General features: G+C 40.8%; 1 protein-coding gene across 3 annotated transcripts; it reads left to right on the plus strand.

Annotated features, from left to right (window-relative positions):
* Positions 1-12: 12 nt before the first annotated feature.
* Positions 13-13,699, plus strand: ZC3H11A (zinc finger CCCH-type containing 11A). 3 transcript variants are annotated; one of them, XM_026864138.1, is made up of 18 exons: positions 13-710; positions 2,098-2,151; positions 2,546-2,746; positions 2,922-3,041; positions 3,773-3,896; positions 4,370-4,573; positions 4,902-5,018; positions 5,538-5,618; positions 6,075-6,185; positions 6,922-6,984; positions 7,243-7,338; positions 7,538-7,603; positions 8,065-8,565; positions 9,198-9,271; positions 9,940-10,264; positions 10,558-10,727; positions 11,146-11,213; positions 11,754-13,699. In XM_026864138.1, exons 3-18 carry the CDS (start codon positions 2,693-2,695, stop codon positions 12,016-12,018), a joined length of 2,439 nt encoding a protein of 812 aa, XP_026719939.1. In that variant the 5' UTR covers positions 13-710; positions 2,098-2,151; positions 2,546-2,692; the 3' UTR covers positions 12,019-13,699. The 3 variants fall into 3 exon arrangements, with proteins under 3 accessions (XP_026719939.1, XP_026719938.1, XP_026719941.1); XM_026864137.1 differs by having other exon boundaries at positions 13-2,151; XM_026864140.1 differs by having other exon boundaries at positions 13-2,151; positions 5,538-5,615.
* Positions 13,700-13,817: the final 118 nt, after the last annotated feature.

Raw genomic sequence — 13,817 nt, forward strand, 5'->3', positions numbered from 1 at the left:
GGGGGGGGGGGGGAGGGTTGTTGAATTTTTTGTTTGTTTTAAAGTTTTGCTTTTTTCCCATTCCTTAAACAAGATCCATTCAAATTCTGAACAGCTCTTGAAGTCTGCTCAGGAGTATGGAAGGCGACAAGCAAAATGCTGAGCTGCTTGGGCATTCAAAAGAGCTAAATCTGAGGGGATTTTTTTTTTTTTCCCCCCATGGTGGTGGATATAGTAATGATCCATTATACAGGTGTCTCTCACTTCCTAGGGAAAAGAAATGCTGCCGTCTAGATGGTGAATTCCATTCTGATTTGTATCTGAATGCCTCTGCTCAGCAAAGCAGTGGTCCTTAATTGCCATCTATTTAAATGTTGTGCAAACTGAAGAAGTCGTGCTTGCAATTTAATTTAACTATCAAAGGTATTGATAATGCATTTCGAAAAAAGTTTCTTGTCAAACTTCTACACGTGAAGGAGCACCAGTAATTTTTAGAAGTAGATGCATGACACAAAGTCTGTTTTTGAAGGTGCTAAAGGTCAAAAGTGTATAGTCCCATCGATACTGCAGAAGGGAAGAAAGCCCTGCACTTAACTTCTGTTTTTATTCGCTTTGTCAAGCAGTCAAAAACCAATAACTAATATGAGAACCCAACTTTTCCTCTCTTTATTTTAGATTTGGGAAAATTCCCTGCCAAAAAAAAATATCCTGGAAAATTCACTAGTGTTTGTGTGAGTAAAAGGTTCCAACCTTTTATTATTAATTTGTAAGAACTATTTCATTCAGTTTTGTCGAAAAGAGTCAGAAATAGTTTGCACAGGAATGTGCAGCATTTTAATGAAAGGAGTCAGAATCACTTTTAATTTGAACTTTATCTGGTCTGGTTGCAGGTTTTACGGCATTTTGTGTCTTTAAAAAAAAAATAATAACAATCAAAGTATCTAACTTCACATTAAAAAAAAAATAAACAAAACCAAACCTGCTTGTGGCTAAATAAAATCAGTTTCCACTCTGGTGGCACCAAAAAATCATCGGCTGTTGAATTGGACCTAAGCCATCTTTTCAAACCTTCTGTGATCTTGCAGCAATAGATAACGATGGATTAGGGAACAGCATATGATGGCAAACTTGTAGTATTTGCAATGACGTAAAAAGTAGGCAAATTCTTTCCTAAAATCAAAGTAATTCAAAATTCTTGGTATCATGCAGCCATACCACTTGCAAAGTGAGCATTTCCCTGCCTCTCAAAGCTTGCTGTATCCTTGATCTTGCTGTCTCCCTGCTGTTAATTGATTGCAACTCTACGTGTCTGATCGGGGCTAAAAGTTGTTCTCGATAAGGAGATCATACAACATATACTGTGCACGCCTGTGTGTATAGATATGTTTATACTGTATGCATGTACATATGTATGCATATTTGTGTGCTGGCCCCGAAATCACTCATGTTATAAAGCATCAGCTTTGAAGACATATTCATCAAAATATTATGTAGATCTTTTCGTTTTTGCCAGTTCCCTCCAAATGAGAGCCTTTTTATGCAGTCTTATGTGGCAAATAGCCCAAAATTCTAATTTTTACTATCACTTGCTGACTTTATTATCACTCGCTCTTGGTGTGTGTATAAACACATATGTGTATGTATATACATATTTGTGTATTTATACACACAAGAATGTTTTTTGCTGTACAGGTAATAAAGATGGGGGAAGGTTTTTGTGTTTTCTTAATAGGTGAAGAAATCTTGAAGACCAGAAATTGCAGCTTACTGAATTTTAAATTAAAAAAAAAATAAAAATTAAATTGTCCGGCTGTGGAAGATGGATCCTCATTTTTGCAGCCACTTTGAATCACAAGTTCATCTTTAAATGCACTGGGTTTTTTTGTTGTTTTTTTTTGGTTTTTTGGTTTTTTTATTTTTTGAAGAGCTAACTAACCCTGGCTGTCTCCAGTCTGACAGTATTCAAATGGACTTGCTTCCTCCATTAGTTGTAAGATGTTTAAAAGCACATCCTATGTTTGAATTGTGGATGAGAGGTTCCCTTGGCAATGTGAGGAGGAAAATTCTTTCTACCCCTTTATTATTAATTCACGGATTCAGTGTTGGTTCGGCCTACAGGAGAAGTTAACTGGAAGTCTTTGAAGATCAATATCTTTTGCTGAAGTTGTCCAGGTATGTGAACTTGAAGATCCATGGTGACTGGAAAATAATGTTTAATATGTCAGTTGTATTTTTAAAAAACATTATTAGTATCCGCAGTTAATCACTGACTGATGACTCAAATATACAACTTATTTTTTAAGAAGTGGCTCTCTTGTTGTGCTTACAGCCACACATGGTAATTTTTTCCGTGCTCCAAGGCATGTAACTATTACTAAGGACACAAGGGAGAACACTTGCTGACTAAACCCATGCAGTTTTACAGAAATTTTTCTTAGTATTGTGATAGTTCTTGTGACCAGCTGATTTCACATTGCCTCCCTAAGAGACTAATCTGATTAATAGAAAGCAGCTGTAAAAATGCTTATTACTTAAATATTTTTCACTTATTGATACCTTTCCTTAGGGTTACTTTTAAAAAGAAGATTTCGCTGATCAAGCCAGCAGAAGACTTTCAGTCCAAGAAGAGTGAAGCCAGCTCTTGCCAAGGCTGGAGGAAGTACCTGTTGAGCAAACCCTTAAAACCTGAGCTTGTCCTAAGAATTTGTCCATTATGTCTAACCAAGGAGATGATTGCTACTTCTATTTCTATTCCACATGTAACAAGGTATGTTTGGGTTTCTTTTGCTTTGGTGTTTGTATTTTCATTTTTAGTTTTTGAGAGGCGTGGGAAGAGACATACAGATTTCTGTTAACCTAATAAGCAGTTAGATTCTGCTTCCAGTTCTGATAGCATGGACACTTTTTTATGCTGTATTGTTTTATTTTTCTTTTGGTTGCAGGGAGACAGCTGTTCCTTCCGCCACTGTGAAGCTGCTCTGGGAAATGAAACTGTCTGCACGCTCTGGCAGGAGGGTCGCTGTTTCAGGAATATCTGCAGATTCAGACACATGGAAATCGATGTGAGTGTTTGCCTAAAGATGTGTCCTCAAACTATATCATTGAAAGCATTTTTCATTGCTGTAGGTGGACCGAATGGCCTTTTCCATGATAGATTTACTGGTTTCTATTACTAGGAGGGGGGTGGGAGGAAATTGGGGTAAGAAAAATCAATTTCTTCAGTATATCTCAGCAAGACATTTTTGGTTTAGGTGCTGACGATATTTTCTTAAGAGGCAAAAGCAACCACATCGATCAGACTGCTTAAATGTGCTGGAGCAGGGCAGTAGTAAACAGCCTGCACTGGGCTCCAGAGGGTTGGGCTTGATAATGGCCTTTTGGGTCTCTTCTGTCCTGGATTTCTTCAGATAATGTTGTTTTGACCTCTTGGGGTGGTACAGGGTGGGGAGAGAAAAGATGGGAAGAAACTAAGGCTCCAAAAGATACATTCAGATAGATTTAACTAGGCAATTTAAGACATTTTCCCTTAGTATTTTGCACATAGTATTAATTTAACCCACCCTGAATTGACATGTGAGTGCCTGTCTTCTCAAGCTGAACAGTAGGAAAGCTGGATAATACATAATTGTTACACCTTACACAAAACTGGTGTCTATGTCCTGAAATATTTTAGTGATAAATTGACCTCTGGAATGATATTTCAATAGTCCTGTCTCTGGCATGATGTGCAACTATGTCTCTTGCAAATCTAAGTTGAGTGTTACTATGAGCTTTTATTTCTTTCTGTCTTCAGAAAAAACGCAGTGAGATTCCTTGCTACTGGGAGAATCAGCCAGTAGGCTGTCAAAAATCCAACTGTGCTTTTCATCACGCGAAGGGACGTTATGTTGATGGACTGTTCTTACCACCAAGCAAAAGTGAGTTTCTTAGGTCCTTTTTCTTTAAGTATTAAATAGTTAATTTTGAACGTTCCTTGTGAGTGGGTACAATACCATAAAAGACATCAATTAACTGTTGATTTATGAGTGCAGGGAGAAATCAGCAGTCATAAGCTCTAAACTAAAAGGATTGTAATTCTGGTATTTTAAGTCTTTCTTTTGTGCTCAGCTTCTCTGTGTTTTGTGTGATCTTTCCCTTTCAGGTTGCTTTCCCCTCATTTAATCCTTTTTAGGTGGTGGGGCAGTGAGATCTGTGTGTGAAGGGAAGCCATTGCTCACAGTGTAACCAGGGGTGGGGAATAGGAATTCCTATTTAGTAGCCAGGTGGCTACTAGTAGGAATTCCTAAATTTAGTATCCAGGTGGGTTATCTACCACATCTGTGCAGAGAGTGCAACATTGGGGTCAAAGTTTTAAATGGCCAAATTACAAATGATCCTCTCTTTCCTCTAGCTGCGCTTCCAAGTCCACCTGAGTCTGCAGAAGATGATGTGAAAATGGCTCAGATGTCCCTGCAGCAAAACAAACTTTCTGTCCAGTCAAATCCATCTCCACAGCTGAGGGGGGTGATGAAAGTGGAGAACTCTGAAAATGTCCCAAGTCCTACACATCCTCCAGTTGTAATCAATGCTGCAGATGATGATGAAGATGATGATGGTGAGCATCTTTTACTTATTTGGAAGCATTTCTGCTCTAAGTGAATGTATAAATCACAGCATACCTGAATTGTGTATGGTTAAAGCTACAGACAAGAGTCTGGAGTCCTAAATATTATTTTCCAAGTATAGCTCTTTCACTTATTATGAGTTTGTCAAGTCAATATGTAACTTTAAAAAAATCCTTCTGTAAACAATTGCTTCTGTTTGTAGTTAAGAATATGAACAGATTAGGAAACGTGGGCTAAAATTCATTTTGAGCTACATAAACGTGAAAAATCTGTCTAATCCCAACTCCATAACTGAATAGGTTTATTTCTGCCTTTCAGACCAACTTTCTGAAGAAGGAGATGAAGCTAAAACACCTGTCCAGCAACCAACGACAGAAGCCCATAATGGATTGCGGATAATTTCCACAAGGAAATCCAATGCTAATACAAAGCAAGGTATTCTGACAGCTGTCGTAGGATGGATTGGAATGAGAATTTGACAGATAATTCAAAAGCAGTATGTTCTAAAGATACAGTAGGACACAGGGTTGCTAGATGGGAGTCAGTTATTTCCATGAGCTCATTCCTATCTAGTAGCGTCCATTGGGTCAGACAGGTAAACTCCTCTCTCTTTACTTTTGTAGAACAAAATAGAGCCACAGAATGGAGTTTAAATGCCTGCAAATGTGTCCTTTCAAACATTGTGGAAAGCCATGTCAAATGATAAAGGAATCTAGTACCATGTAGATAGATTAAAATGCTTAAAACTATAGGTTTTACCCTGTAGGATGGGAGTAGGACTGAAGAAAGGTGCCAATTGCTTACCAAAATACCATCTGTTCTGTGTCTTTTTTTACTTGAGGGGAGTGTTGACAGAAAGGTTCTGAGCTGTAAGGAATTCTGAGCTGTTGAGGAATTGTGCTCTTCAGCATGTGCATTTAAGCCTCAGTTTCATTAACCATTTTGTGTTTTCAGATGACAATTTAAATTTTGGAATAAAGACACTTGAAGAAATCAAACTGAAGAAACTAAAGGAAAAAACAAAAAAACAAGGTGGTGAGTTAATACCCCCTACTTTCTTATCCTTCTGCTTTTCTTTCACCTTCATCCTCTTTTTATTTTATCCTTCTGATATTACCTGGATAGCTGGCTATGTGTTGGTGAATACAATTATTTGCAAAATAAAGGGAATTTTTTTTAGTCTACTGGGGTCAGACTGGGAGATGATTGCACCTGAGAGCTGCTTGAGGGACAGACTTCCATGTTTAGCTGGGGGCCTTGAGCAGCTTTGGCACGCAACCTGTTTTCCTCAACTCATGCAGCTGGTTTTCTAGTTTGGAAGGGCAAATTGGGGGGAAATTCCTCATCTCTCTTACTTACACGCACTGGCCACTGTATGTTTGACAGTAATGAATAACTAATGGGTTTGGTCTTTGTTGATAGTTCTTCTGGTTAGTTTGGTTGTTTTTTTTTTTTTCCTAAACATCCTTATGTTTTGGTTGATCTGATTAGAAGGTCCTTCAGGAGTTTCTGTTCATCCACTCCAACCTCGGACTATTCCTGTACCAGAAAAGGAAAATGTACGGACAGTAGTGAGAACTGTGACTCTGTCTACGAAGCAAGGTAATAGTGAATACTAGTTTCCATTTCCTGCCTCCTAAACCAAAAGATTTAGTAATAATTGGGATAATTCAGACTTGTTAGTCTGCTGGTGCTGCCTTGTCTAATTAAACCTATGCTTTAATGCTTAGAGACCCTGGTTGTGGAAAGATTTGGCATTTGTAGGTGCTCAGTTTGTTGTATTGCAATAAAAGATCAAGAAGTGTTTTTTATCAGCCTGACATTAAGCCATAGCTAATCATATATTATCACCATCCTACAGACTCTCAAATGTGCTTAATTTGACTTTCCTGTTCCTGAAGTTGAGTGAGATTTGTGAATGAGCTAATGTGCTGACAGCGTGTGACAGAGTGAGTGTTTGGGTTCAGTGCAGTAGCAGCAGAGAGAGGCTAATGTCAAAACAAGTGTCAGTATGCAAATAGAGGGATAACAGGAAAAACAGGGAACTAATGAAAGGGGAGACCTATAGAAGATGGTATTATACAAACAGCCAATTTTTGAGGCATTGAAGAGGCTGACAGTGGCAGTTGTGGACAGTAGTGCAGTATGAGTCTGTATAAATGGTCGTGTTTAGATCTACACAAATTCCTTTTAATGGCGAAATAGTTGTAGAACTACTTCTGCTTGCAGTCGTTTATTTATGAGGTTTGGCTGCCAAAAGAGTGTCTTTGGGCTAGAAGGACAGTGATTTTACTGGCTACTGGTTTCTGTGCACTAAAGAGTTTATTCTTTGTTTTAGGGGAGGAGCCTGTGATTCGACTGAATCTTGCTGAGAGACTGGGAAAGCGGAAAGCCTCCATGGGTAAGAGCTTTTTGTGAGCTGTTGTTTGGGTGCCCTTATCTAAACCTGACTATATTTAAGGGTGGTTTTGCTATATGCAGAGGGAAAATACATTTTGGAGGAGATCTGTGGTGACTGCAGAAATGGTAAATTTTGTTAGCAACTGAAAGGGAAATAGAAAATACATCTGGAAGAATTGAAGTTTGTGGCTGACTGTTCTAAAATCATCCTCTGCAGAAATGTTCTTAAAGTATTTCTTGTTTTTTCTTTTTTCTGAAGCTGGTAAAAGTGTCCTTCCACTAAAGCGCAACCTTGCTGAAAGGCTGGGGAAGAAGATAGAGATTCTGGAGAACACTGACAAAGCACCAAAGAGAGGTACAGCTGCTAAACACATCTGGATTTGATGCACAGATTTTCTGTTTAGGTTTTCTCTTTGTCCTTTCTTCTAATTATTCCTGCGTGTTGGTTGAGGGCTTAAAGTAACTCTGGATCCCAGTGATCTGCCGTCTCCTTTTGAAATGTGAACACAAAATTGAGATTTACGCGGTCTCCCTCTTTCTGTCCTGTCTTGTAGTTCAAGTCCCCAAGTCTCTGAAGGAGAGGCTAGGATTGTCCTCTGAACAGGCCAGTATGGAGACAGGTAATAACTGCTATTAAATATGCTTTCTCCTTTTTTCTTTATATGAATTTCCATACAGTCCTGTTAGTTAATTAAAAAAAAAACAAAAACAACTGCCTGATTCCTCTTGCTCAAGTGCTGAAGCTGTCCTGATGGCCGTTGCCAGAGATCTGGCTCTAGGGGGTGTGTGGGGTGTGTTTTGTGTGTGTGTTTTCCACTTGGCCCTCATCAAGCTTTCATGCTCCTGCTGTGAACCATCCGAAGCTGCACTGTGCTTACAGGTAGAATAGAACCACTGCCAGGAACAAATACAAGTGGCTTAAAGGAGGAGGAGAATATTGTGCAGAATGATAGTGTCCTGAGATGTGTTCTTGGGAACACTCATACCTAGTTTTCCTTAGTACTGTGACAGATTTTGGAGATTTTAAATATTGTTGGAATCTCCTTAAACGTTGTTGCTTCTCTTCTTTTGATGATGACAGAGAAGGCTGCTAAGCCAACAGGAGAGATCCATGTGAAGACACTGGAGGAAATTCGTCTTGAGAGAGCTACTCAGAGGCGAGGAGAACCTCAACCTAAACCCCAGACTGAAGGACGTTGTAAAACAGAAGATCCCAGCTCGGGGCCAAGACCTTCCCCAGCTGTTCGCATCAAAACTTTCTCAGGAGCCCTGACTGAAAAAAGACAGAAGCGATTGGAAGAAGAAAAGCCAAAACCAGAAGAGTTTCCTACCAAGACAAAAGTTGAGAGCGAGCCCAAGAAGCAGAACATACTGGCTCCATCTGTGCCCAGCAAAGTGCAGCTGGCAGAGCCAGCAGGTAAAGCCAAGCCAGCAGGAGAGGTGCGTATTAAAACCTTGGAAGAAATCAAACAGGAGAAAGCTCTGCGGATGCAGCAGAGTGGAGAAAATGTGCCAGCTCCACCAGCACAACCTGAACCTGCCCCACCAGGGAGGAGATTGTTACGGATCACAAAGCTAATAGGTAATCAGATGGTTTGGTACCTGCCCTGGTGAAGCACTTACCCTATCAAGCAAATTCAGTTTGTTCAGGATCCGCTTTGCTTTTTTTCTTCTATGTGTACTAGAGGATAAAAAAGAGTTTAAGGCTACAGAGTCAAAAGGCAAGAAAGTGCCAGAATATGCAGCCATATTATTTTTCATGAATTGCATGACCATTTTCTGTATTTCTCACTGGAAAAATCATTCATTGAGGAGCTTTATAGTCTTAATTTCTCTCTTCTGCTTTTTTTCTGCCATCTGTTAGTGGCACAAGATCTTTTCTGTGCTGAATCCAAGTTTACCTTCCTCTTGGGCATATGCATTGTTTAACTTTGTTATCGATGTTATCAATATATATGTGTTTGCAAAGCATGTTATCAGCTTCTTAGTGTGAGGGCCAGTTTTTGTCAGAAATGACAGAGCATTAAAGATGTCATTGTTAAGATTGTATAAGCTGTGTACAAAGAGACAGATTGAGGGAAAGAGAGCCGGAGTGCTGCTTGCTGTAGCCTTTCCCTCTGTCCCATTATTAGACATGAGGAAATAAACACACCAAAGAAACAGGTTTCTTTATTTCTGCTGTGGACAAATTTTTTTTTTTTCCTTGCATTAAAGCACCTGGAAGAGAAGAAAAGAAGGTAGTGGAACTTAACAAGTCTTCTCCCAAAGCCGTCTCTGCACCTGCAGAGGTGAGTCCTTTGTGAAGATACGCATATATTCATACAACTTTTGGTAGATTTATTGTTTTGTTTGTAACTTGCTGCGTTCTCCCAGTTTGAGTGTGTTCCTTCCTTCCTGCACTCCCTGAGCACTGCAGTGAAGTCGTAAGCCCTTTCATTTTCAGTAGCATTTCCAGCCAACATTGTAATCCTCGAGCTTTGGATTAATCTTATTATGCCTGACAGTGAATAAGACGACCCTATTAGCCCCAGATAAAATTTGCGAGGTTAATGTGGAGGGAATGTTTTTGTTCTCTGTGACTTTATCAGACTGAAAGGATAGTTTAAAATCCTGAGGTAAGTATTTTAATAGAAAAGGCTCAAGCTTCGTATTGGAGGAAATCTGTGTCGGTGACTGCTGGATGGGAGAACTTGCATGATTCTCTGTTGCTTAAAAAGAATGTAATAGATTACAGCTAGAGTCTTCTGCTCTATTAAAGAAGCTTGCTGTGTTGGGAATTGCAGGCTTTTCAAACAGTATTTCCATAGAAAAGCATGGAAAAAATAATCAGATCTGAAAGGTATTAACATGCTCTGTTCCACATGGAGCCATTTTGGAGAGATTACCGCTTGGATTTTCTTAACAAAATCTCCATAGATTTTTGTCCTATTAGTCCTCTTCTTTGGTTTCTTTCTAGCCCTCTGATCACAGTGCAACTAATTCTGCAGTTAAAGTGAAGAGCCTTGAAGAGATAATGAGGGAGAAACGGCAACTGAAACAACGCCAAGAAGAGAAGCTTCAGAAAGAGGCAGCTGCTGTGCCATCTCCCATTGAAAAAGCAATCAAGGATAAAACTCCATCATCAGGGAGTCCTGAATCCAGCGTGGTTTCAGGGTCAGCCTATCAACTTGCCAAGAAGGTATTGGTGAAATCTCCGGAAGATGGGGTTGAAAGCCCAGGAAAGGATGCTGCTGTATCACTAGGGAAACAGGCAGCTCAGCTGCTGGAACGGAAAGCTAAAAGTAAGTGTTGACTGTACATCGAAGAGTTATTTTAGGGCATGTTTTGAAAAAAAGGCAGATAATGACAGTTTTCTCATTGTAACTCTGTCTCCTTTTTGTAACTTCTTTGCTCCTTTTTATGGCTCGTTGGTAAGCTAGAGTTTACTATGTAGAAAACAGAGCTGAGAATCTGGGAAATTGTGCTGGCCATATATACTTAACTGGAAGGATTATGATACTGTTAAGAGAACCTGTTTTGGTTTTATCCTGAGGCAGAGCAAGACTGTATCCGTTCTCTCTTCTTTTTACTGTAGCCAAATCTAAGGTGTGCCTGAAGCCTTCGGATGGGAAGACCACCTCCCCCACAAAGCAGACACTGAAACGAAAGGCAGCTGAGAGTCACCCCTCTGCTGTGGCAGCTGTGAAACCTCTGAGCACCACTGGTGGGGATACAAAAGAGCCTTCAGCTAAGAAAGCAGCTGTGGTAAGGACAGTGGCTGAGGCAGTAGTGGGTCCCTAGTAGAATTTATGCCCAAGTTTTACCCTCCCCTTGGGGAAAAGATGGAAAACTGAAATGTTCTATGAGTGTCGGTTCCCTTTTGAACCCAGAAGTGGTCTACAGGGTGGTTGTAGTACCTTTCTGCTAATTATTACATAAATGGCAACATTTACATAATAACTCTGCTGATTTTTCTGTGGAGTGAAGGATCTTGTCTGTTAATACTGTGTTCTTAAAGACATAAGGCCATTAGTGAACTTGAAGTAAGTACTAACTTTTCTTCAGGAGTTCCCTGGTTAATTTTGGTTAAGGCTCAGCAATGCCAGAGGAGAAGCAGCAGAGGAAGAATCTACTAAGAAGTCCTTTACCTGTGTATCATAAAAACCATCTTGCTTTTTCCTAGGCTGTTGTTCCTGCTTTGCCAGAGGACAGCCTGGTCTCCATACCTGGGAGAGAGAAACCCAAAGCCAGGTAACAATCCAAAGCTTGTTCTTTTTCTTGATCAGTGTATCTTTTGCATGAAGTAGAAATTTTTTTTCACATGTAGAAAAATCAGAGTTTTGAGATAGTTAATGCCAATATCCAACAAAGGAACAATTTATCTGAAATAATTTTCTAGCAGCTAGCTGGAATGCTTATTTAGATTCTTTTCTTAAAATACTTGAAGTTGATACAGCTTTTCAGTGACTTCTTGGCTTTTCTGAATGCCTGCAGAGGATGACTTACTAACCTTTTTATAGTCATTTAGTAAAGGTGGCATAGTGTCTCTGGCTACAAAAATTGAACTTCTTTGCCAGACCCCAAATGCTCTGCCTTCATGAATAAATCTCCAGACTGAAAAATGTACCTATATTGGTCTCTGAGAGTAGCCCCAGGTTAACTGAGTAAAAAACCCTGTGTAAAGTTGAGGAGTGGGAGGGATTAACTAGTTTTGAGAGTTGGTTTGCAGAAAACACCTCTGTGGTTACAGAATGTCATACACTGATTTGCTCTCTCTCTTGTTCTTCCAAGTCCTGAGCTGCATCTTGGAAGCCAGGCAGACTCCGTGGCACAGTCAGAGGTCTCAAGCTCAACTTCAGCTTCTCCACAAGTAGCAGTAAAGACACGCCGGTTGAGCTCCACAGGGGCTGGGAAAGCACCCTTATCTGTAGAAGATGACTTTGAGAAGCTTATTTGGGAAATCTCAGGAGGCAAACTGGAAGCAGAAATTGACCTGGACCCAGGGAAGGATGAGGATGACCTCCTCCTGGAACTGTCGGAAATGATTGACAGCTGAACTGCATTAGTCTTCAAGGGTTTTTTTTTAAAAAAAAAAAAAAAAAAAATTTAAAAAAACTGCATATTTTGATGGATACCCAGAGGTGATCCTTCTTACAGCTGAGGCTTTGCAATGAGTCTTAAAGCACAGCTGAACTGGTAGAAATTGGCAGTATCTGCACTCAGTTGTCCTAAATTTCCCTGCTGGTCAGAGTCAAGGTTGTGTGCATCCCGTCTGTAACTATCGGTGGCTACCTTCGGCATTAAGAGGACAAAGCACTTGTTTATTTTGGGACGTGCCCAGCTACGAACTGTGGTGGTTGTGAACTGACTTACTGATTCAGTGATGCTCTGAAGGCTTAAACGTGAAGCTTCTTCCTTCCTCCCCCCTCTTGGCAAAACTCAACGTTCAGCGTGTTTCAAAGCTTTGATATTCTTGTTTCTTGGACAGTTGATATCTAAAGCCTGGAGTTACTATGTCAACTCTTGAGTTTTATTTATGTATGCTATCATTTTGACTTTCATCTTTTAGGGTAACAATGAAAACGTCAGGGTGGGAGGGAGCGGAACAATTGCTCTTAGTATTTTGGACCAAACGTGCTGCCAGGGGTGGTGGTTGGGGTCAGTCCATCCAGCCTTACTTTGAATTATCAGGGATGATACAATATCTGTGAAAAGCAGCAGCTCTGCAGTACAGCCAGAAAACCCCCAGCCCGTTTTGTTGTACCAAAGCCTAGGGGAGGGGTTTGGTGCTTTTTTGCTGATGAAAATAGGATTCTGGGGTGGATAGTCAACAATTCCTTTCATAGTCTGCAGTAAATTAAGAACTGGTTTAAGTGCCTCTTGGTTCTAAGAATCGTTCCCCCAAGCTGCTGCCTCATCTTCCACCGGGGAGCGGCGGCTGTTGGGACTCATGTTCAGACACTGGAGGCTTTGTCTGACCTGTCACCATGTGGCACTGACTTCTGGGGGACCGTGTGCCCTGGCCCAGCAATCTTGGAACCTGGTACTGGTGCAGGACCAACCCTGCTCCCCTTTTCGGGGTGTGCCCGTCCCGTCGGTGTCCCCTGCTTCAGTGCTGAGGCTTGAGCTCTGTGTCAAAGTACGTGCTGGAGGTTACTGGTCTGTCTTGGTGCTGTCTGAATTTGTGACCCTGCAGAAAACAGCTGAGACTGGGGTGTATTGTGTACCCTGCCACCCTCGCAGATATATTTCACATTATTTTTCTTAAACTTTTGAAGAACTTTAGTCTCTTCCTTCTATGATTTGTGAAGCTACAGGGGCCCTCAGGCATTCGCTGCTGGCAGAGGAAAAAATCAGTTTTGAGTTGATTGTAAATACGTTCTCTTTGGAAGAAAACACTTGTGTGCTTTGATAATCCACTGTGATGTCTTAGTTCCTAGAGGAAAGGTTTGAAACCAAATTTTAGAAAACTGCTGTTCTGGCTCCAGGAGGGTCACCTTTATCCTGCTGAAGGACTTTCTCCTGCCAGCGTGGACGGGAGGGACTTTGGGAGAGAGGAAAAGTGCACAAGAGCCCGGCGAGGAAGGCTTCCCCCTCCTGCTCTGCCGTCAGCCTTCGCCCAGGCTCAGTCCGTGGAGACGGGATTTGGTGTATGCCGTGGTTTCTGTAAATATTTTATTCTTCCATTTTATATTTGTATTCTATTTAAGGTATTGTATTAAACGTAGTCTGGCCTCCTCCGCTAGTTGAACTGTTCCCTAGGACAGCAGTTAACAGTGTTTTTAAATAAACCTGGCGTAGGAAAGGCGGCGGTGCGTGGTCTGTCTGGGGGGCTGGGGGGGGGCTCAGAGGGGC

This window comes from Athene cunicularia, assembly GCF_003259725.1.
Source record: "Athene cunicularia isolate RWA chromosome 26 unlocalized genomic scaffold, athCun1 chr26_part1, whole genome shotgun sequence".
Classification (NCBI taxonomy): Eukaryota; Metazoa; Chordata; class Aves; order Strigiformes; family Strigidae; genus Athene; species Athene cunicularia.

What these genes read in the sequence shown, in the direction of transcription:
- ZC3H11A (XM_026864137.1), top strand. Translation starts at nt 2,693, where the DNA reads ATGTCTAACCAAGGAGATGATTGCTACTTCTATTTCTATTCCACATGT. An exon ending in GACTCTGTCTACGAAGCAAG is followed by an intron (nt 6,186 to 6,921) that starts GTAATAGTGAAT and finishes TCTTTGTTTTAG; the next exon opens with GGGAGGAGCCTGTGATTCGA. An exon ending in AGAGAGAAACCCAAAGCCAG is followed by an intron (nt 11,214 to 11,753) that starts GTAACAATCCAA and finishes TGTTCTTCCAAG; the next exon opens with TCCTGAGCTGCATCTTGGAA.